The sequence below is a fragment of the Gracilinanus agilis genome, chromosome 2, assembly GCF_016433145.1.
Source record: "Gracilinanus agilis isolate LMUSP501 chromosome 2, AgileGrace, whole genome shotgun sequence".
NCBI classification, from domain to species: domain Eukaryota; kingdom Metazoa; phylum Chordata; class Mammalia; order Didelphimorphia; family Didelphidae; genus Gracilinanus; species Gracilinanus agilis.
The window spans coordinates 359310865-359333655 of NC_058131.1; the positions used below are offsets into that span (position 1 = coordinate 359310865).

The following is a 22791-nucleotide window of genomic DNA, read 5'->3' on the forward strand; positions in this document are numbered from 1 at the left end:
CTTTATAAAATGACTCATTGGCCTCTCAGGTCCCTTCCAGCTCTGAAGATGAGAGCAATGATACTCAAAATGGGATTCCTCTTTTCCATATACATCTGTCTCTCTTCCAAACTTCCCTATGTCTGTCAGCCTGTCAACAAACACTTCTTAAATGCTTACTATGTGCCAGGCTTTGTGCCAAGCACTGGGCATCTTTCTCCTTCCGTTCAGTTAGATTGTAGCTTCGGTCCCCTTTGAGTTTTCCCTCTCCCTGCCTGGCAGGTTTTGCCATTTCTGCACCTCTCCACTTTCTCTCTTTTCACACAGTGAGTGACTGCCTTAGTTCGAGCCCTCGTCACCCCTCACCTGCACTGCTGCAGTAACCTTTTAAGTGATCTCTCTGTTGCTGTCTCTCTCCTTTCTAATCCTCCCTCCACACAGCTGCCAAAATAATTTGCCCGAGGCTTAGGTCTGCCCATGTCACTCTCCTGCTAGAAAATCTTCGGTGTCAGCCCTTTGCATCCAGGGTGGAAGACACACTCCTCAGCCAGCCCTTTGAGCTTCTCTACAACAGGAGTCCATGAGCTTTATCTCTTTCCCCGACCTCTTTGGCAGGCTTTGGAAGCCTTTGAACCTCTTCTCTGAACAATGTTTATAAGTCATGGAAGGAAACTGAAATTTCACTTTGAGGTTAGTGAAAATAGAATGATTTCCCCCAAGTAGACCCCCAGGAAACCTATCCCCAGATCCCTTGGGATGGATGGGGGCGGGGTGGCCCTGAACCCAAAGTGGAGCATCTACAGTATGGCATTCTCAGCCAGATTTCCTCCAATTCCCTTTCACAAACTCTGTTTTTCAGCTAAACTGGTTTACTGGTTGCTCTTTGAAACTGTATAGGGCATCCACCATGCCTAGAATGCACTCTTTTCCTCATGTCACTTCTGAGGTCCTTTATCGTCCTTCAAGGCCCATCTCAAATACCAACCCTCTTTTCCCTGATCCTGGTGCTACCCGTTATTAACCCTTTCTCAAATTATAGGCATGTATAGATTCCTGCACATTTATAAAATGTGCATATATAAATAATTACATGTATATACATATATATACTATAAATGCACCATGATTTAATATATGTATACATAGAATGTTGTACCCCAGGACTACGTTCCCCAGAATTCCTTTCCTCTCTCCACCACATTTTGTATATATTTGTGTGTAACCCTACCCTCACTCTCCCTTCTCTGACAGCTCTGCGATCTCCTCTCCTGCATGTGTGGTCTGGGGAAATTTCTTTCTTTACTGGGGTTTTACTTCCCTTTGCTTCAAGTTATTATTAATAAACTTTATAAAATATAATACTTGGACTATTAGGGCATTAATTTTTAATCTTACAGGGGCCAGCTGGGTGGTTCAGTAGATTGAGAGCCAGGCACAGAGACAGGAGGTCTTGGGTTCAAATCTGGCCTCAGACACTTCCCAGCTGTGTGACCCTGGGCAAGTCACTTAACCTCCACTGTATAACCTTACTGCTCTTCTGCCTTGGAACCAATATAGAGTATTGATTCTAAGCCAGAAGGCAAAGGTTAAAATATATACTAATATAATATAATATGTTATATTATATTATATTATATTATATTATATTATATTATATTATATTATATTATATTATATTATAAATAAAATAAATATTCCTACATAATACATATAAATATATAATATATTAAATATGATGTATAATATATAATATGTATGGATACATATAGATGTATGTGTATTTACATAAGTAGTAGGTATGCACATGAGTGTGAATAACTATACAAAGAAATATCTACACATATTATAGTGTATATACATTTAAGTATAAATATATGTGTATACACATGTTCAATATACAAGCATCCATGTATATGTTTGTGCATGTGTTTACATTCATATATTTAGTTTGTCTTCATTTTGTACATGTATAGATTCATATATACATATATATTCACATACACGCTATATAAACACACCAGATATACACATATATGCGGGGGAAGTGCATTTTTTTCCAGCCCCAGAGACATTTGTTTTTGCCTTTGTATCCCTAGCACTTAGCATAATGCCTTTCATTTAATAGGTGTTAATAGATGCTCTTTTGAATTGGCTCATGTTCAAACATAGGTCATAGAATGTCAGAGCTAGAGGGCTTTCGAATATAACAGCTGCCATTTATATATTACTTTCATGTTCTCAGTATGGTGAATGTCCGTTATTTCATTTGGGTCTCTTAGCAGACCTGTGAGAGGTTCTGTAGTTACTGTCTCCATTTTGCAGATGAAGAAACGAAAATACTGAGAGTTTAACTAGGTTGTGTGGAGTCACCCAGCTAGTAAGTATTAGAGACAGAATTTGAACCCAGATCTTCCTAACTCCAAACCTAGCACTGTATCTATTATGCGATGCTCTTATTCACAGAACAAGGAATTGGAGAGATCCTTAGAACAAACATAGAAAGTCAGAGCTAAAAGGGAACATAAGAGAACTTAAAATATAATAACAAAATGAGATCTTGAGATTGGTGAGGTAGAGCTAAAAGGATTCTTACAACACAGAACATCAGCATTGTAAGAACATAGAATGTCACATCTTGAAAAGACCTTTGAGTTTTGAATCTCTCCTCCACCACCAAAAACCTTTCTCTCTCTGGGTCTCAGTTTCCTCATCTATAAAGAGGGTTGATAACACTTGCATGGCTCATCTCATCTCACACAACCAGTCTGGGGTCAAAAGGAGATAAAGTATTTTGAAAGGTCTTATGAAATGTGAGCTTTTATAATTCTACTGGAATTGGCTTGAAGTATATATCATTGTATTATCTATTGAGAAAGAGTTGGCTAAATAAAATGATCTTGTTAGGAAATCTTATGGGCAAATTTAACCTACTTAAATGAGCAAATTATTTTTAGGCACTCTAGATGGACCAATTTATAAGCAATTGATATGCTAATTATAAATTGGTCTCACCCAGGAGAGGCAGCCTGCTATAATGGATAGAGTGCTGACCTCAGACTCAGTATGACTGACTGGGGTTTGAGTCAGGCTTCTAAAACCTCCTGGCTGTGTGACCCCTGGGCAAATTGTTTAGCTTTTCCAGTGTTGGAGGCAGCTTCCTAAGACTGTGAGCTGCAGGGAGGGTGCTGCTTGCCTGCTTTGATATAGGGAGTTTCCTCATCATTGTATCAATGAAATCACAGGTCCATAGAGCAGCTAAGTGGATCAGTGGATTGAGAGTCAGGCCTGGAAACAAGTGTCCTGGGTTCAAATCTGGTTCAGACTCTTCCTACCAGTGTGACCCCGAGCCAGTCACTTAACCCTAATTATCTAGCCCTTACCACTCTTATGCTTTGGAACCAATACTTCGTATCAATTCTAAGATGGAAAGAAGGAAGGAAGGAAGGAAGGAAGGAAGGAAGGAAGGAAGGAAGGAAGGAAGGAAGGAAAGAGAGAAAGAGAAAGAGAGAAATCACAGGCCCTCTCTATTCTCATCCTCTAAAACAGGGCCTATTAATATGTGTATGTGTGTGCAAATGACATGGACCCTTTTAGCAATCTTATAAAGCCTAGGAACTCCTTCTCAGAATAATGGTTTGTTGTCTACGTTCATAAATGAAAGAAATACTCGATTTCAAGTAGAGGGCCTCCTGAAATTTATCCACAGATCCTTGGATCCCATGGACTCTTGATTAAGAATCTTTGGATTAAAGTGATTTCTCCAACTTCATTGGAATGACTTTTGTTTGGCCAAGTTCTAATTACTTTAAGTACATGAAAGCAATATAGCTTTATTTGTCTAACGATATTCTTTTCTCATACACAAAAAGTTATTTCTCCTTGTATTTTCACTGATTCAGAAGGTAGTCCCACAACTCTGAAAAACTGTAATGATGTATAAATATAAACATATGTTTATATGTACATATATAAATATGTATACATATATATGTGGATGTGTGTAATATATGTACATGTATTTATGAATAGCTAGAAATCTTTTTATCATCTCTGATAATCTGATAAAGATGGCTTAGTTGATAAGAAGTAAGGACACTAAAGATCTTTTAGCTCATACGTCCAGCTCTGTCTCCAGGAGCATGGAGTTTATTATATATATTTCAAGACTTATTTCACACAAAAGAACCACCCCACCCCCAAAACTTCACAGATGCGCAGAAGTTACAAATTATGTCATATCAAAACACAAAAGGTCTCATTGGCTTCAGAATAGAACAAGACCAAGGCTGAATTTTGACTGGGTTCTTATCAGAAAGCCAAGTCAGGAAATATTTTCTCAGGGTTGAATTGCCCCTGCTAAGGTTTTGGCCTTGGCTGTACCAGGCAGCTGCATTCCTGGCCAAAGGGGAAAAGTGTTAACCTCTTAAATTCAGGTTTGCTAGGAACTTAAAGCTTTTCAATAAGGCCACAATACTTTTCAACAAGAAATCGTAAGGATCACAAAAGGGGTCAAAAGAGGAATCTCAGATTTTTATCTATTTAAATTAAAATGATTTATTACACAGGAAAACCTTTTAATAATGAAAGGAGTCATCAATTATTTATAATCATGAGCTATAGCTGGATCTGATAGGATTTACAGATTAAAGCGTTTATTTATGGATCTCTACAGACACCAACAATTTAGCATGTGAACACTCAAGGGCTCAAATAGATCTGGGAATCTCATTAACTTGGATGTTCCTTCATAATGAAGATCCAGAACCTCACATAGCTACCCATCCTGTGGGCCAGTTCCTCTCATAAGATAACCACAGGAAATCCACCCAATGTACTGGAGGCCCTCCTTGCTTTCTGACATCTTAATGAGAAAACCAGTGTAATGTTTTGGTTACTCACCTATTCTCTGTTCTGCTTGCCATGTGATCTATCCTTATTCTCTTCTTGACCATCTTGGACCTGCACTGACCTTTCTCCACCTCCTGTCATTCAAAGGCACAAATAGTCCTTCCTTTTCCAGGAACATGGAAGATAAATCACCATTCCCTTGGACTTATTATTCAGAGGGTCTGACAGTAAAATACATTAGGGTTTCTTAAGAGGTACCCAGGACCTCATAAAGATGATTCTTACTCTCATAAAAATGATGATAATAACTCATGTGTTTGTTGTGCTTTAAAATTTATAAAACATTTCCTTAGAAAAACTCTAGAAAACAAGATCATATTAATCCTACTTTACACATAATAAAACTGAAGCTTGGAGGGTGAAGTAATTTGCTCATAGTTAACAGAGCAAAAAAAAAAAAAAAAACAAACCCTGGAGCTCTGACTGTGAATGAATTAGCCAAGTTTTGTAGTAAAAGAAAATAATATTCTCATCTTTGTAAATACACTGTTAATCATGTTGACCCTTCCTACTTTTTGATTGAGGTTGAAAAGAAACTTCTACAAAGGAAAGAAGTGAAGTCAACAAGCATTTATTAAGTGCCTAATGTATGCCAGGCACCTGTTCTAGGCTCTAGAGATTACAAAGAAAGGGAAAAAATAAGTCCTTGGTCTCAAGGAGCTCATAGTCTAATTGGGGAAACAACATGCTAACAACTTTGTAGAAACAAGATAGTACAGGGTAAAATAGTGATAATGTTAGAAAAGTGACATTAAGATTAAGGTCTGGGAAAATTTCTTGCAGAAAGTGGGACTTCAGCTAATACTTGGAGTCAGAAGATAGAATGAGGAGGGAGAGAATTCAAAGCATAGGGGACAGCCAATGAAAGTGTCAGGAGTCCAGAAACAGTGTTGTGTGTGAGGAAAACCTAAGATAAGTAGGAAAGGGTTTGGTAATAGAGCTTCGAATGTCAATCAGAAGATTATATTTTTTATCCTGAAGTAATAGAGAATTTGTTAAATAGGAAGGTGATATAATCAGATCTTCACTTTGGAAGACATTTGGCATATTGGAGCAGAAGATAGACTGGAGTTGGGAGAGACTTGAGACAGGTAGATCAATAAAAAGAATATTGTCTTAGTCCAGAAACTAGATTGTGGACCTGGTTGACTAGGAAGTAAGTGGCATCTCTGACTCACAGAGAACTTAAGAGAGAAGGTTTAGGGGGAAAGATAATGAGTTCAATTTTGAGCGTGTTGAATTTAAAATGACTATGAGTTAGCCAGTTCAAGATGTCCAGTAGACAGTTGGAAATATAAATGAGAAAGTGAAGGGAGAGATAAGAGTTTGACAAATAGATCTGAGAATCATCTGCATAAAAATGATAGTTGGATCTATCTATGGGAGCTGATGAGATCAACCAGTAAAATAATACACTTCGAGAAAAACGCCCAAAACAGAGCAGTGGGGAACACCTGTAGTTAATGGGCACAACCTTGATTAAGATCCAACTAAGGAGACACAGGTAGGAGGAGAATCATGAGAGAACAGTGTCACAAAAACCTAGAGAAAAAAGAATATCAAGGAGAAGACAGTGATCGAGATCAAGGAGAAGGAATAAGAAAAGACCATTAGATTCACAATTAAGTTATTACTGATAACTGGGATAACTGGGATAAATGGGAGAGAGGACTTTTAGTTGAATAATGAGGTTGGAAGCAAGATTGAAGACCATTTAAAAAGCCTGAGAGGAAGAGAAATATAGAGACCAATTGTAAATGGGTTTCTCAGGTTTAGCCGCAAAGGATTGGAGAGATATTATGATAATAGCTACTGGAGGTGGACAGATCAAGTAAGGTTTTTTTTTGAGGATGGAGAAGACATGGGTATTCTTATAGGCAGTAAGGAAATAAATAGGCAATAGACAAGGAGAGATTGAAAATGAGTGAGAGGTTTGGGAATGAGGGAAGGGTTAGGGTTATTAGGCAGTCTATTAGACAAGATAGAATGGGATCATTTGTGAAATCGTTTGTGCATGTTGGGAGGTTAATCTTGGAAAGGAGAAAGGCTACCTCTTCATTTGAGATGAGTGGACAAGGAGAAAGTGGTAGAAGGCATCTGTGTGATGTGAATTGAGAAGGAGGGAAGGGGGAAAAAGGGCTCTTGGCTTACTGCCTTAATTTTTCTTAAATGAAATATTAGTCAAGGTTCTCAGCTGAGAGGTGGGAAGAAGAAGGAGCCATAGGAGGTTTGAAGAAGGATGAAAAGGTTTAGAAAAATTGGTGTAGTGAGTGAAACAGTGAATTGATTTGGGAGGTATAAAAAGATTGCCTTGCCATCAGGATATATCAGTTTAGACTGTATAATAAATTTGTAGTGAACCCAGACAACATGATTTCATGATTTTCTTCATCTGCAACCAAAAGCTCATGAGTAGGAGTAAAGGCAGTTGATGATAGGAGTAAACAAAGGCTGAGATTTGGCAGGGCAAGATTGGTGATAAGGTTAAGAAGACAAGGAACTCAAGAAAAGAGGCCATTATGAAGTTGAACTGGTTCAGCAAAAAGTCAGGATGGGGAAGGGAAGAGGACATTAGCCAATGATGGTCTGGGAAAGAATTGAGAAATAGAGTACTGGAGATTGTAGTGAGGACCCTGGGCAAGTCACTTAACCCCTATTGCCTAGCCCTTACCGCTCTTCTGCCTTAGAACCAATACCCAGTATTGATTCTAAGATGGAAGGTAAGGGTTAAAAAAAAAAAGTCATAAAATAAATTTAAAAAATTTAAAAAAGACATTAAAATAAATAATAAAACATTTTGAACCCTAAAGTGCCATATGAATACTAATTTATCATTATTCTTATTTTTCCCATTCCTGTTCCTATAAATAGTACAGGGATGGGGAGGCGAGGGGGGTATCCTGTCTGTCTGTCTGTCTGTGTCTATGTGTGTATCTAATGTATACCCTAAAGCAGTGATGGTGAACCTCTTAGAAATGGAATGCTGGGCCCTGCCCCCATCCCACCCCCCAGACCAAGTGCCATGCCTCCCCCCACCCCACTGAGTGCCAGGAGCACCCTGCCCCCCTTAGCCCACACGGGGGAGGGAGAAAGCTCTCCCATTGGGCTGCTGGGAAGAGGGGTGGGGGATGTGATGTCTGCCTTTCTAGTAACAAACTCTGGTGGGGGAGGGGGAGGAAAGTGGCTACATGCCCACAGAGAGCACTCTGAGTTCCATCTTTGGCACCCGTGCTATAGGTTCACCATCCCTGCTCTAAAGAATCCCCAGTGTAAAAACCAGACTGGTAGTCATTTGGCTTCTAAACTGGAAACCTTATTATGTAAATCAAATGAGATAATATTAGGTTCATCTTTCTTTTTGTTTTTAAACCTTTACTTTCTGTCTTATATTAGTATCAACATCAAGGTAGAAGAATGGTAACTGCTAGGTGATTGGGGTTAAGTGACTTGCCCAGGGTCCTCTAGCTAGGAGGTATCTGAGACCAGGTTTGAACCCAGGACCTCCAGACACCAGGTCTAGAATTCTAATCCTTAAACCACTTAGCTGCCCCCGAGGTAAAATGTATTTAAAAAGCACTTAGCACAGTGCCTCCTACATGATAAACACTATGGAAATGTTTATTCCCTTCCCCAATATCTGCTAGTAGTTGGCACATAGTAGGTGCTATGTAAATACTTATTCCCGTCCCTTCCCCTCTATCTGCTAGTACTTAGCAAAGTGGCTAGCACATAGTAAGCACTTAATAAATGCATATTGAATGACTGACTGACAGTAATAAAAACTCTTTAGTTTATATACTGTACTATCTCCCTCTACAATATTCTCCATAGTCTCCATAAAAAGAATAAGGCCTCTATACTCAATTAATTCCTACAATACACAATCAACAAGCATTTATTAAATACCTAGTATGTTCTAGGCCCTCTTGAAAAAATCTCTGCCCTCAAGAAGCTTACATTCTATCAGAAGAAATGTATATAGTAAGTCCACATAGACAAAATAAATACAAGGTAATTTGGAGGAGAGAAGGCTTTGTTAGCAATGTGGTCGCCAGGAAAGATTTTGTTGTAGAGAGTGGTGCTTGGGTTGAGTCTTAAAAGCCAACTAGGGATTCTAAGAGATGGAGATGAGAAGAAAATGCATAGGGTGGGGGATGGAATAAGGGAACAGCAAGAGAACCAGGTTGGCTGGACCAGAGTCTGTATGAGGGAGAATGTTGTATAAAACATTCCATTGCCTGTCCCAAGGCTGGGAAAAGACAGGTCACATTACTGGTGCTGGGGGAAGATCCCCAATATTTGCTTACAGTCACATTACTGCTTTCTGTAAACAATGGATAATCCAAAGGGTAACTCTTCAAGGAGAGAGATTGCAAGGTTAATTGTGGTGCACTGGGCTTTTGGGAGCCACAAACAGTGGCCAGTTTCCAAGGCCCTGAATGGTAGTTTTTGAAGAGAAATGGTCTTGCTTGATAATGATCCTGTTTTTTTTTCCTTTTCACAGTTCCTTATCAGCAGAACCCCTACAATCCTGGGGGAGGCACCAATGTCATCCAGTGCTATCGCTGTGGGGATACTTGCAAAGGGGAAGTGGTCCGTGTGCAGAATAACCATTTCCACATCAGGTGTTTCACTTGTCAAGGTAGGAGGCCCAGTTCCACTGCCCAAATTCCCAAGCATGATGAGACTCGAGAGGCCAAAAGAGCTAAGGCAAAAACTACACCCCCCTCAGTCCCTTGAGGCCCTCCTACATTTTCTCAAGAATTTTATCTAATTCAACAAATGAAAATATTCGCTCACATTTTTTAGTACTTTATTTACTGTGCTTTCTCCATTATAACTCCATGAAGAAGGCTGTACAAGTTTTATCAGCCAGCTTTTACAGGTGAGGAAACTGAGGTTCACAGAACTAGTAAGTAGTAGGACCAGGATTTGAACTCAGGTCTCTTCTCAAGTCTAGTGTTCTTTCTATTATACTTCCCATTTTATACAGAGTCCTGTTTGCTAGGTCTTGGGAGAGATATAAGATGGGGGTCTCAGTATTTAGTGTCATGGTATTTTCTTAGAGATCTATCTTCAGGCACAAAGGAAGGTGGGAAGGAACTTCTAAGTATGAGATGGACCATAGGGAAGTTAGCCATTCTTGAAGTTTAGATTATCTATTTTATTTCAATGTTCCAAGGTTCCATAATTTCATCAGTGAGGATACTCCTTCCATTTTGCAGATGCTAGGTTAGTAAGTAGTTCTTCATGAGTTAATGGGAGCCCAAAAGTTTTATCAAGTAGTGATTGATACCAAATTCAATATTCTCCCTTGTCCCAAACCATCTGATGGCTTTTAATCACAAGGTAATAGATTGAGAGGGAGGAAGGACCTGAGGGTTCATCTTGTCCAACACCCTTATTTTATAGATGAGAAATCTAGGGTCCATAAAGCTTAAATGGCTTACCCAAAGTCACAAAGTTATTAAATGTCAGACCTGGAATTTGCACCCAAGGTCCTCTTGACTCAAGAGCCAGTGCTCTTTCCATTATGCTAAATCCTGTTCTAAACCTTGGATTAAGATGTTTGGTCTGGTAGATTCTTTTCCTTGAGTTTAGGAATGATGCCCCCTCCATGAAGTCTTCCCATACATTCCCTAGTCTAGTGAACCTTTTAGAGACTGAGTGCCCAGATTGTGCCCTCACACTGCATGTGATTCCCTCAACTTACCCTAGATAGGTGAGGAAGGAAGTGCTTCCATTGGGCTATTGGACAGAGGGGTGGGTGATGAGAGAAATGTCCTCAGGCATGGGGGTGGTGGGTAGGGGAGGAGCATCCCCCTCCGGCACTCATGCCATAGGCTTGACAACACAGCCCTAGTCAATAATGCCTTCCCTTCTCAGGCCTCATGTAACATTTTGTTTTATCCCTCTTTAATGCATTTTTTAAAAATACTTATCTCTCTGTGTCTTACCTACCTACAAATTGTAAACTCCATTAGGAAATGCATAATGTCTTATCTAAATTTTGTATCATCCTCCAGGACCAGGCACAATTCTCTGTAAACCTTTGGCACTGAAAATGTTTGTTCAATGTTGAATGAATATAAGGCCATTACGAACAGGTTGGGGGCAGCTGTGTAGCTCAATGGATTGAGAGCTAGGCTTAGAGATGGGAGGTTCTAGGTTCAAATCTGGCCTCAGCTGTTTGACCCTGGGCAAGTCACTTAACCCCTATTGCCTACCCTTACCACTCTTCTGCCTTGGAACCAATATTATGTATTGGCTCCAACACAGAAAGTAAGGGTTTAAAAAAAAATAATAAAGAAGAACTGGTCATTTCAGAAGGAGGGTCTTGGGGTTTTTACCATGATGCTATTTGACTAAAACATTTCTGCCCTCCAATGATTTATTTTATCATCCAAAAGGACCATATAATTTAGAACTGAATGGTACCATAGAGGCCATCAAATCCAGCTATCTCAATTTACTGATGAGGAAACTGAGGCCTAGAGAGTTAAGTGACTCGCCCAAAGTCACACAGATAGCAAATGTCAGGGCTGAATTTTGACCCATGTTCCATAATTTAATCTATTTGTGAATTTAGCTTCCTCTATTATCTTATCTACCTGGCAATAACAAATAAATGGAATTCACTAGATGCTGTTGACAGAGTAATTCATCCCTTAGTGGTCATCCTCTCTGATAATGAATCTGTTTACCCTGAGCTAGCCTAGTCTTCAAGCAACAGACACAGAAATCTATCAATAGGCTTGACTTTAAAGCTTTTCCAGATTGTTGCAGTCTGGCTGAGCTTGTGCCCTTCTACATATCCTTTGAGATTCCAAGGTCTCCTCACCACAGAGAGGCAGTGGAAGAGAATTATTTAACATCTGGAAAAAAAGTACCACTTATGCTATTATATTAAATTGATAGCATCTGGTGGTTCACAGCTTCTGGGTGAAAAATAGGAATGCCTCTGAGAAGAACACCTGTTTTCTGGGTAATTTTGATATCCTTCTCTGACAGTAACAATCTTAGGAGATTAAGGATAAGTAAGAGCTATGCCCTATGTTAACTTTATGAAGCCTTTTGATTCAAAGCAGATGGGTTGTGGATTAACCATAAACTTTGTGGCTGATGTTAGGATTCATAGAATTATATTTGAAAGAGACTTTGGGGAGTTATCTGCCCAGCTTCCCACCCAATGCAAGAATTTCTTTAACGGTATCCCCAAAGAGTGGTCTACCTACTTGAATCTACTCATGAAACAATCCATTTAATTTTCAGATAACTCCAAATTTTTAAGTTCTTCCTTATTTTGAGCTAAAATCTCTGTCATCTCCAACTATCAAAGAAAGAGATCCATTCTCAGCCTAGAGCCTAATCAGGTTCCCCTGAGGCCAATTCTCATGAGTGGTTTCTGCCTCTAGAGACCTGGCCAGCTTGGCCTAAATTTCCCAACTCCTTTGTCAGTCTATATAGATTTACATAGACATAAAGTCCTAGGTGTAGGGCTGGAAGTGATCTCCAAAACTATCAAGTCCAACCTCTACATTTTACAGATGTTGAAGTCATACAGGTAGTTAGTGGTAAAGACTGAATTTGAACTTGGATTCCATGTTCCTAGATCAGTGGAAAAATACATCATTTCTTCCAAGCTGCCATGTAACTTCCCCATGAGTGATCATTACTTTCTTAGGAATACAGAAGAAAAAATACACCTCCTTGGACAACTGTCTGAGTCAATGATCCCTAGAGAAAACATTTTTGTTCACAGAAAAGTAGAAGTATTAGCCAATTGCCTTTTTTTAGTTCTTCCCCCAGGGACTAAGCCAAAAAAAAATCTAATCAAATGAATGAATGAATGGGAAAAACATTTATTAAACACTTAATCTATGCCAGTTCCTGTGATAAGGCCTGGGGTATTCAAATACAAAAAAATAAGGCAGTGGCTGCTTTCATGGTGCTTATATTCTAGTAGAAAACACCTAGAAGAAAGTGATAGCCAGAAGTGGGTGTTTTGGTTAGGAGAGGCACAGGAATGGTGAATGGAGTCATATAGAAACTGAGTGACATGACCTTTCTAGGAATGGTAATATTGATTTGCTTACTGCTCCATGTGACATTCCTTCATGTATCTGGAGACATTGGTCATACTCTAAGATCTCCCCACACTCAGTCTTCTCTTCTTCAAGTGAACCAGTCCATGTAACACAGCTTTGATCCAAATCACTCTATTCTATAACTGTGCAAATGTTCCTTCTAAGATCTGCTGCTTGGAATTATACACAAAGCTCTGAGAATTATCTGAGCAGAGCAGAGGACACTAAGACTATCACCTCTATTCTTCTAAAACAATAGATTTCAAGACAGGATCAGCTTTTTAAAAAAATAGCAGTCCCATCACTTCATTGATGTGGTTAAGCTTGTGGTCAGCTAAGACCTGGGGTCTTTTCTCAAGAACTATTGTCAGTTCTAGTTTCCCCCATCTAAGGTTGATCTTCCTTCCCATGCAGCCTTGGCAGCCAGTAGATATTTAGGTAATACAAATAAAAATTCAAATTGACCCAAGTTGAATGTCTTTAAGAAAGTCAAATTATCACAGAAAAATGTTACAATTAATTTTCTTTTTAGTGTGATTGTCATTTATGATTCCCTTTCCATTGTTTACATAAATTCCCTGTCTAAAGTTATTAATAATAATAATAACTATAACTTCCATTTCTATATTTCTATTACTTTAAGTTTTACAGTGATTTTCTCATAGAAACACAGATATAAAGATGAAAGAGTTCCTAGAACACATCTAGCACAACCCTTTCATTTTACAAAAATAAGAAACTGAAGCCCAGTAATAGAGTGACTGATCTATGATTATAAAGGTGGTAAATGATGGGGCCAGGAATGGAGCACAGGCCCTCTTCCACCATTCTAGTGTTCTTTGTACTGCTTCAAAGCCTGGAAGGGAAAGAATGGGACTTCTAACATTTGCAATTTAAAGATTAGGAATCTGAGGTTTATAGAAGTAAAAGAAGAGCAAAAAAAGCTCTTAGACCATGGGACTCAGCTAGAGATGCAGCCAAAATTCAATCCCAAGACTTCTGGCCCCAAGTTCAATTCTCTTTCTATTATTTCTTGTCAATAATTCGGTAGAATCAAATTATGGTGATAACTTCATTTCATAAAAAAGCATAATAGCACAATGGAAAAGTGCTTTGGGTATCAGGTCAAGAGACAGGTTTTTGTCCCAAATATTATACTTCCCAGCTATGTGATGTTGGACAAGACACTTACTGTCCCTGGGCCTCAGTTTCTTCATCTGGAAAACTGGATAATAATACTCATCCTATGAACCTCCTGGGGCTGTTGTGAGGAGAGCTTATTGTAAGCTATAAAGAACTTTAAAAATATACTATTTTTTATTAGCAATAAAAATGTTATAGATGGGCAGTTGGTTAAATGATATTATAGTGTTTTACAACTTTATGAGGCGGTTTGGCTGTAACTCACTAACTACATTATTGCAAAATGATGGTATTTGGGGCAAGATCATAGGTTTATATATAGGAATAAGCCTGAAAGGGACCAAAGAGATTATCTTGTCCAACCTCTTCATTATACAGAAAAGGAAATAGGTCTAACTAGGAGAAATAATCTGTCCATGGGTAACAAGAATAAAAGTCAGTGTTTGAACTCGGGTTCCTTGATTACAAATCCAGGAATTTTCTCACTATGCTACCGAGCCAATGTTTGTCTGTACTAAGAATATGAGAACCATATGCTTACCTTATGATGCAATTGTTCCCAGCCTTTTCACAGTGTTAAACATCTCTTCTTCTTATCATTAAATGCTATGTGACATGGAGCAATCCTCACCTCCAACATAAGAACTGTTTATATCCCAAATTTCATGGATAAATCCTTCGTCTGTAATTCGGGACTAATTGTCCAGAAGGAATGAACCAACTCCCTGCAGGAGTCAGGCTCCTGGGCCAACCCACAGTTGGGTGTCTGTATAATCCAAAATATCCTAAGGCAGTGATGGGCAAACTTTTTAAAGAGGGGGCCAAAGGAAAGGAAATGCTCATCTGTCAGTCTGTTCCTAAGGCAACTCTTTCAAAGTTTCATTGTATTGGATCCTCATTGCATTCGTGAGATTAGAAATAATGTTGCGGGCAGCATCTGGCCCACCGGCTTTAGTTTGCCCATCACTGTCCTGGGGCATCATTGGCCTCCAAGCTACAAAAGGTCACCCCAGATGCCCCTCATTTTGCAGACAAAGAAAAGGAGAGGAAGTCATAAGATAAAATATTTAGTACTGGAAGAGACGTGTAGAGAAGTTATGGACTCCAAAATCCTTATTTTTACAGGTGAGGGAACTAAGGACAAATAAAATGTTCAAAATCATACTGCTAATAAATAACAGAACTGGAATTTAAAACCACATGTTCTACCTCTGTCTCTTTTCTCAATATCACATTTCTATCCAATTAGTGTGGCTCAGTAGTCCCTAACTACTCTTAGTTACAGTGATTCTGTAGAATAGTGCTTTTAGAATTCTGATATGGGGAGCCAGAAACACATATTTTCCTCCAGCATCCTAACTGGTATGATAATGGCTAAGGTTTGCAAAGCACACTGTATATAAAACTATTATTAAGTTGAATTATACATTGAATACATTCAACATATATTGAATTATATATAATAAAAATAATATAAACACATTTATATTCATATACATATATGCTTATTTGATTTTATGACAGTTTTGAGAGGTAGGTGCTATTATTATCCTCATTTTTCAAAAGAGGAAACTGAGGCTGAAAGAAGGTCTTGCCTAGGGTCACCTGCCTAGTAAGTGTTTGATACAAGATTTGAAACTCAAGTCTTCCTGACTGTACATCCAACTGCCTTTATTTTTTCCCACCATCTATCTGCTAGACAATAAGAGTGGAATTATCTTCCACCACCACCCCAGCTCCAAGTTACTAATACTGTGTTCCCTGGTGACTGTGGGAAGAGGGGTCGCTAACCTCTGAATTCCAGACACCATGACTTCTGAGTTACATAAGAGAATAGAGAAACGCTCTAAAGCTATTATCAAGAACACAACTATCATTGACTTTGAATTCAGGGTTGTCATTTCCTAACCCTTGATGTTCTCTGTGTCTAAGACCTCAGGCAAAACCTCAGAAATACAAGAGACCTTAAAAACAAACAAAGGTCATAGAATGTCAGAGCTGAAAGGGGTGTCAGAGATCATCTAGTCCACTGATTGCAAACCTATGGCACGGGTGCCAAAGATGGTATGCAGAGCGCTCTCTGTGGGCACTCAACTACCCCCCCCACCCTACCTCCAGAGTTCATTGCTAGAAAGGCAGAGCTGCTCCCCTCCCCCTCTCCATTGTGCCTAACATTTTTTTCACCTTCCCCCATCCATCTTCCCCACAGCCAATGGGAGTGCACAGGGGGTAAGGTGGGTGGCTCACAGGCAGCAGAGCTGGAGGGGAGCAGAGCACTTGGGCCACTCCTCTCCCCCTCTCTACACTGGCTGAGGATATCCCTCAATTCACCTACCTCTTCAGCCAGCAGCCCAATGGGAGTGCTTTCTCCCTCACCTATGTGGGGTAAGGGTAGGGGAGCAGGGCATAGGGCACACCCAGCACTCACTTGGAGGGTAGAACATGGCACTGGGTCTGGGGTGGGAAGGGGCAGGGCCTGGCACTCCATCTCTAAAAGGTTTGCGATCACTGATCTAGTCCAGTCTTCTCATGTTACTTTTGGAGAAACCAAACTCCAAGAAGGCCCAGGGATCTGACCATGGTTAAAGGAGTAACTATCTGAATTTTGGGTGTGATGTTCAATTAAATTTATTTTGAGACTTTATGTTATTCCTTGAGAAAAATGAAACTTCTTGAGGCTCCTATAGGATCAGATTTGCCTTTCTTTTAGAGTTGTGACCAATGGGCGTTGTGTCAGTCAAAGCCCCTTGCAATTCTGATAGTTTTAGATCCCTGCCTACTTTTTCTCTGCTGTCTCTTAAAGGCGGTCCCTATTTGCCCCATCAAGTTAAGAAAATTGCTTATACTTAAAGTGAGTAAAATAAAGTTCAATTAAGGCAAATATGGAATAAGATCAATTAAGCAAATAGAGTAAGATGCTAAAAATGATCACTTGTCATTGTGGTGATCACATTTAAAAAGGGGGAAAAATGTGATCCAATCTGTTAACGGTAGGACTAAGGCCAAAATATTGCTTCCTCTGTGGTGAGCATTGATCAAGCCTTTATTAGAGCACAGTTCCCTTCAGGCGCCTTGCCATGAGAAAAAAATGTAGACAAGTGGATGAGAGCTTAAAGAGAGCATTAAGAACCCTGAAGGTTTTGTGCAAAGGGAACTATCCTTACTTATGATTATATCCTTCAGTCCTAGGTTAAGATTCTCTAACCAGCTTCTAGTTCAAAAAGTCAAGAAAATGGGCCAATAATTCTTTTGCGCACACACATTAAAGCACAGAAACAAAAAAGTCTTTGATTGTTTACTGCGTATAAGGAACTATTCCAGGCACTGCCATAATAGACAAAAACAAAACATCCTTCTCTTCCCTAATGGAACATCAGCTCCTTGAGGGCTGGGACTGCCTTTGCCCTTCTTTGTATCTCTAGTACTTAGCACAATGTCTAGCACTTATTAAGTTCTTAATAATACAAGTAGCTAATAATAGCTAGTATTTATATAGCACTTTAAGCTTTGCAAAGCACTTTGACAAATATTATCTCATTTTATCTTCACAACAATCCTGTAAAGTAGGGACTATTGTTTCCCCCACTTGTAGAAACTGAGTCAGGCAAAGTTTAAGTGACTTGCCTAGGGTCACATAGCCAGAAAGTGTCTGAGGTTGGATTTCAACTCAGGTTTTTCTGCCTCCAGGTCAACATTACACTGCCAGTTGCCTCTGAATTGAATCAAGCTGATGAAAAAGAATTTAAGCATAAAGGAGTTGGAGGAGGGAGAAAAAACTAACAAATGAGGAAATTGGAAAAGGCTTCACAGGGGAGATCATGCTTGAACTGAATCTCTTCAGCTTTAGCCACATCTCCTTTAAAGTTCACTCCATCCTGCCCACATCCCCACATGACCTCCAGGGAGCTCTTCTTCTCTTCCCAGTGTGTTCAGGACCTGTTTTTAGTCTTTTCCACCCTAAATCCTGCCCACTTTGAACACTCTGGTCCCTGGTTACTTCAACTTCCTCATTCCCTTCTAGTTCTGTGATCCTAAATTATACTTTGGGAATATTCTTAAAATTGAAGTTGACTTCTCTCAAAGTGGAGAGAATATGGGTGACAGTGAGATGGTCCACATTAGATAGGAAGTTAGAAAAAAAGACCCTGAGGAGACTTTCCTAAGGATAAAGTTGCCATTCATTTACATGGCTCTGTGCTTGGCTCTAGAAAAAATAGATCTATTATCTCAACAGTGTGGACTCTCTTCAGCTGTTAACTCAAATGACATTTATGAAACTATTACTATATACTGGGCACTGTGCCAAGCAGTGGGGCTATAAGTAGAAAGAAAGACAATTCCTGCCCTCTAGGATCTTACAGTCCAATGGAGGAAAACAACATATAAAAGGAAACTGACAAGAGGGATAGGGTGTGGAATAAGTAGAAATAGAGAAAAAGAGGTATGGGTAGAGAAAGTCCAAAGAGGCAGAAGTGGAGCCTAGAGACTCCTACAGATCAAAGACCTTGCAAGTAGGATTCTGCATGTTACCCCAGATGAAATCTAGCCCAATCTCTTCCACTTAGTTGTAGGCCAGACTCTTTGTCCATCTGCAGAACTCTATATTAGAGACATCCACATTGACTAACTCAATGAACTGCTTACACATTCACACATTCTTCACCCATTGGAAGTTCCTGCTTTTGTAACTACACCCACATCTTTGCATGATCCTAAGTATCCTTAAGGAGCCCCTCTAAAGGTCTTCAGATACTTTCAAAGAGCTTTCTAGTCTGGGAGATTATCAGATGATTTTCTGAAAGATTATAGCATCTTATCTTGTCCAGATGATATTATAGGAAATAATAATAATTACAATGAGAAGAAGAATACATCCTAAGCACAGAGGCTGTTTTTATGGGAAATTCTCATACAGTCTTTCCCAGAGACAAAATACCTTCCAACTTGACTTTGCTATTTATAAAATTCTCTACCTACTCTGAGAACTCATTTTGAATCAAATAATATTTGAAATGACTATTTCCAAATAACAGAATCCTAGGGTTGGGTGGAACCTCAGAGATCACAAGATCATGGGTCTAGATTTGGGAAGGTATCTCAGAAGTCATTTAGTTCAACCTCCTCATTTTGCAGATGAGGAAATTGATTTTTGGAAAGTCAGTCAGTGAGTTAGTATTAGAATTAAGATTAGAACTCAATTTTCCTGACTCCCAGGCCAATGCTGTTTGTACATCATCCCATGACTTTCTAGATAATATGAAAGAATACTGGCCATGGAAGCCAAAGCCCAGGATTTGTGTTCTGGATTTTCTACTTATTAGCTGCAAGATTTTGAGCAGGTCGTTTGACTTATCTAAGCTTCAATTTCTTCATCTGAAGAATGTGGATAATGAATTCTTATACCACCTTACCTCAGAGGGTTGTTGTGAGGATCAAATGAGATAATGTGTGCTAAGTGCTTTCTAAATTGCAAGACTCTAAATAAATGTCAGCTGTTATTTTGTAGGAAAGTTTACTATAGTAGAAAATGCCTGAGACTTGTAATGAGGAGACTTGGATTCAAATCCTGCCTCTGACACTTACAAGTTGTGTTACTATGGGGATTTCAACACAATGAACCTTGGCTTTCTTCTTTGTAAAACAGAGATAGTGATGGTGTCACTACCCACTTCACCAAGACAGAGTGCTTTGTAAATCCTAAATTACTATAGAAATGTGGTATAAGTATCTTTAGTCCAACTCCCTTCTCTTTATAGAGGAGAAAACTGAAGCCAGGATTGAGGAAGTATCTTTTCCAGGGTTACACACTAAGTTGGTGGCCAAGCTGGGCCAACTGATTTCTTGATTATCTCACTAAAGTTGTACCTAATAAAGTCTATGCAAGAAATATAGCAATTTGTTAGTTCTATAGTGGGAACTTTCCCACCCTCCATCAGTCTCCATCTCCCTCATCACCCGTTTCATCATCACCAATCTGGACTGAAATCTTGGCTCTCCCAATGCCTATTGAAATGTTCTCCTCCACTAGACCTCTCAGGCTTACCAGTTCTGCCCCTCTCATCCTTTCCACCCAAAGCTCCCTATTTCTGTTCCCTTGGGGGCTATATGGAGGAAAGGACACACTGTTCCAAGCTTTCTTGTTGGCTTCCTGATTTTTCCTACAGGGAGAGGTGGCCCTGGGGGAGGAGGACAAAAGAGAAAAGAAAAGGGGGAAAACAGAAGCAGCTTCCAACAGGGTTGGAGGCCATGACCTAATGAATTCCATAATCATGATGTCAACTGAAATGACATCTGCCCACTCCAGAACAATTTGTACTCTAGCCTTCCTCTGAGGCCAGGCACTATTTGGTGCTGATGTACGTTCAGGGTGTCTGATCAAAGAAAGGCTCGCCACTGAAACAACTTCCATAAGCTCTTACACACATACCACTATCCACCACCCACACATAACTGCCCCTCTGTGGGGTGGTCTTTGAAGACATTGGGGTCTCACTCATAACTGGTTAAAGATACATTTACACATGGGGAGGCTTGGAGCAAAGCCAATCCTCCTTCTTTCTCCTTGTTGTAGACTTGCAGAATGTCAGAACAGGACAAAAATTTTAGAACCTAGAACATCAGAGCTGGAAAAACTTTAGAGCATAGGATCTCAGAGCTGGAAAGGATTTTGTAATATCATGTTAGAGTTAGCTAGAAAAATGTGAAATATCAGAGCTTGTAGAAACCTTAGACCATAGAATAACAGAGCTGGACAAGGGCATTTGAACAAGGAACATAGTATGTTCAAACCAGAAGGAAACTTAGCATGGGAAGTGAAGAATGTTAGAACTGGGGGAAACCAGATGTTATAGAATATGGGATGTCATGGCTGAAAGGAACCTTCAGGACTTCTCCATGAAACTTTCCCATGGCCTCTAGCCCATGTGATCTTTCTTCCTCTGAACCCTCATAACACTTTATAGATATTTTCCTTACCACTCTTACCTCATCTCCTTGTGTTATAATATTAATACTTCAAATTTATGTTGCACCTTGAGATTCATAAAATGTTTTCTTCACAACCATCCTGTGGAGTAGGTAATGTGACTATGTGTTTATAGCTGAGGAATCTGAGGCTCAGATATCTGACTTGCCCAGGATTACATAGCGATTACGTGTTAGAACTGGGAGTAGAACCTAGATTTTCTGACATCTAACCTCTTTCCACTATCTGTATCTATGTTTTAACTCTCCTGCTAGACTGTGAGCTCTCCAGGGGCAAGGGTTTTATCATACGTATATCTGTGTTTTCTTCAGCAAGAAAATATTTAATTATTTACCAAATGAATGAATGAATTATTCTAATTTTAGATGAAAAATGCTACTACTAACTTAAGGTGTAACCTTTGGCAAATTCCTTTCATCTTTGGGGCAGCTGGGTAGCTCAGTGGATAAAGAGACAGGTCTAAGAGATAGGAGGTCCTGGGTTCAAATTTGATCTCAGACACTTCCTAGCTGTGTGACCCTGGGCAAGTCATTTAGCCCCCATTACCTAGCCCTTACCACTCTTCTGCCTTGGAGCCAATACATAGTATTGATTCCAAGAATAAAAAACAAACAAACTAGGCTTAGATAATCTCTTAAGGCCCTTCTGACTGTATTGCTTGTTCTAGTCCTGGAGTTCTGTTACTAACTTTGCATGATCTTGGACAAGTAATTTCCCTTCTCCAGACCTCAGTTTCCCAATAGTTATATTCCCAATAGTTATATATATATATAAGTATATACATATATATTGTTAGCACTTAACAGTTTATAAAACAAGTTCTCCCAACAACCCTGTGATTTAGATAGTCTGTGTATTATTATTCTCACTTCACAAAGAAAATGAGATTCAGAAAAGGCTAGTGATTGTCCAAAGTCCCAGGGCTTAGTGCTAGATCCAGGATCCAAACTTAAGCCTCCTGATCCAGACCCAGGTCCACTGCTCTTTCCTCCACCTCCCTGGCTCATTGGTTTCCAAGAGCCTTTTAATCCCTCATGGGATTCCTCTCACTGAAGTGTGAGTGGCAGATCTGGGCACTGACTCTGAACTATCCTTGCGAGGATCCACGAGGATCTCTTGCCAGGCTAACCCTGTCTTCTCCCCCACCCTGTGTTTTCTGTCTCCTCCCATCCCCTCCCTCCATCCCCCCAGTGTGTGGCTGTGACCTGGCCCAATCTGGCTTCTTCTTCAAGAACCGTGAATATATCTGCACCCAAGACTACCAGCAGCTCTATGGCACCCGCTGCCACAGCTGCCGGGACTTCATCACAGGCGAGGTCATCTCCGCCCTGGGCAGGACCTATCACCCCAAGTGTTTCGTGTGCAGCTTGTGTAGGTGAGTAAGCAGGGTGTGGAGGGATGGGGGCAAGCCCTATGGAAGCCATTAAGGAAAGAAGCCATTCCCTTCTTGTTATTTATTGATTTCATTGCATTCAGCCTCTCAGAGCTGGAAGGGACCTTAGAGGGCATCTAGTTCAATCTCCCTTCAAGTACTCAGGTACAGGAGCTCGTCCAGCTTTTGATTCAGAGACTTCCTAGGGAAAGAGAGACAGGCTTCTCTTGTTGGATATCTAATTGTTAGGAAGCTCATCCTCAAACTGGGCTGGTCTCTTGTCATGGAACTTTCATATATATATATATATATATATA

At 39.7% G+C, this 22791-nt stretch overlaps 1 protein-coding gene across 2 annotated transcripts in view; it reads left to right on the forward strand.

Annotated features, from left to right (window-relative positions):
* Window positions 1–22791, forward strand: part of ABLIM3 (actin binding LIM protein family member 3) — a 187991-nt gene that overhangs the window by 62661 nt on the left and 102539 nt on the right. For both annotated transcript variants that reach the window (XM_044664440.1, XM_044664441.1), the window contains exons 2-3: window positions 9392–9529; window positions 22294–22477. In XM_044664440.1, the coding sequence (XP_044520375.1) occupies window positions 9392–9529; window positions 22294–22477 (322 nt within the window). The remainder of the gene's footprint in view (window positions 1–9391; window positions 9530–22293; window positions 22478–22791) is intronic.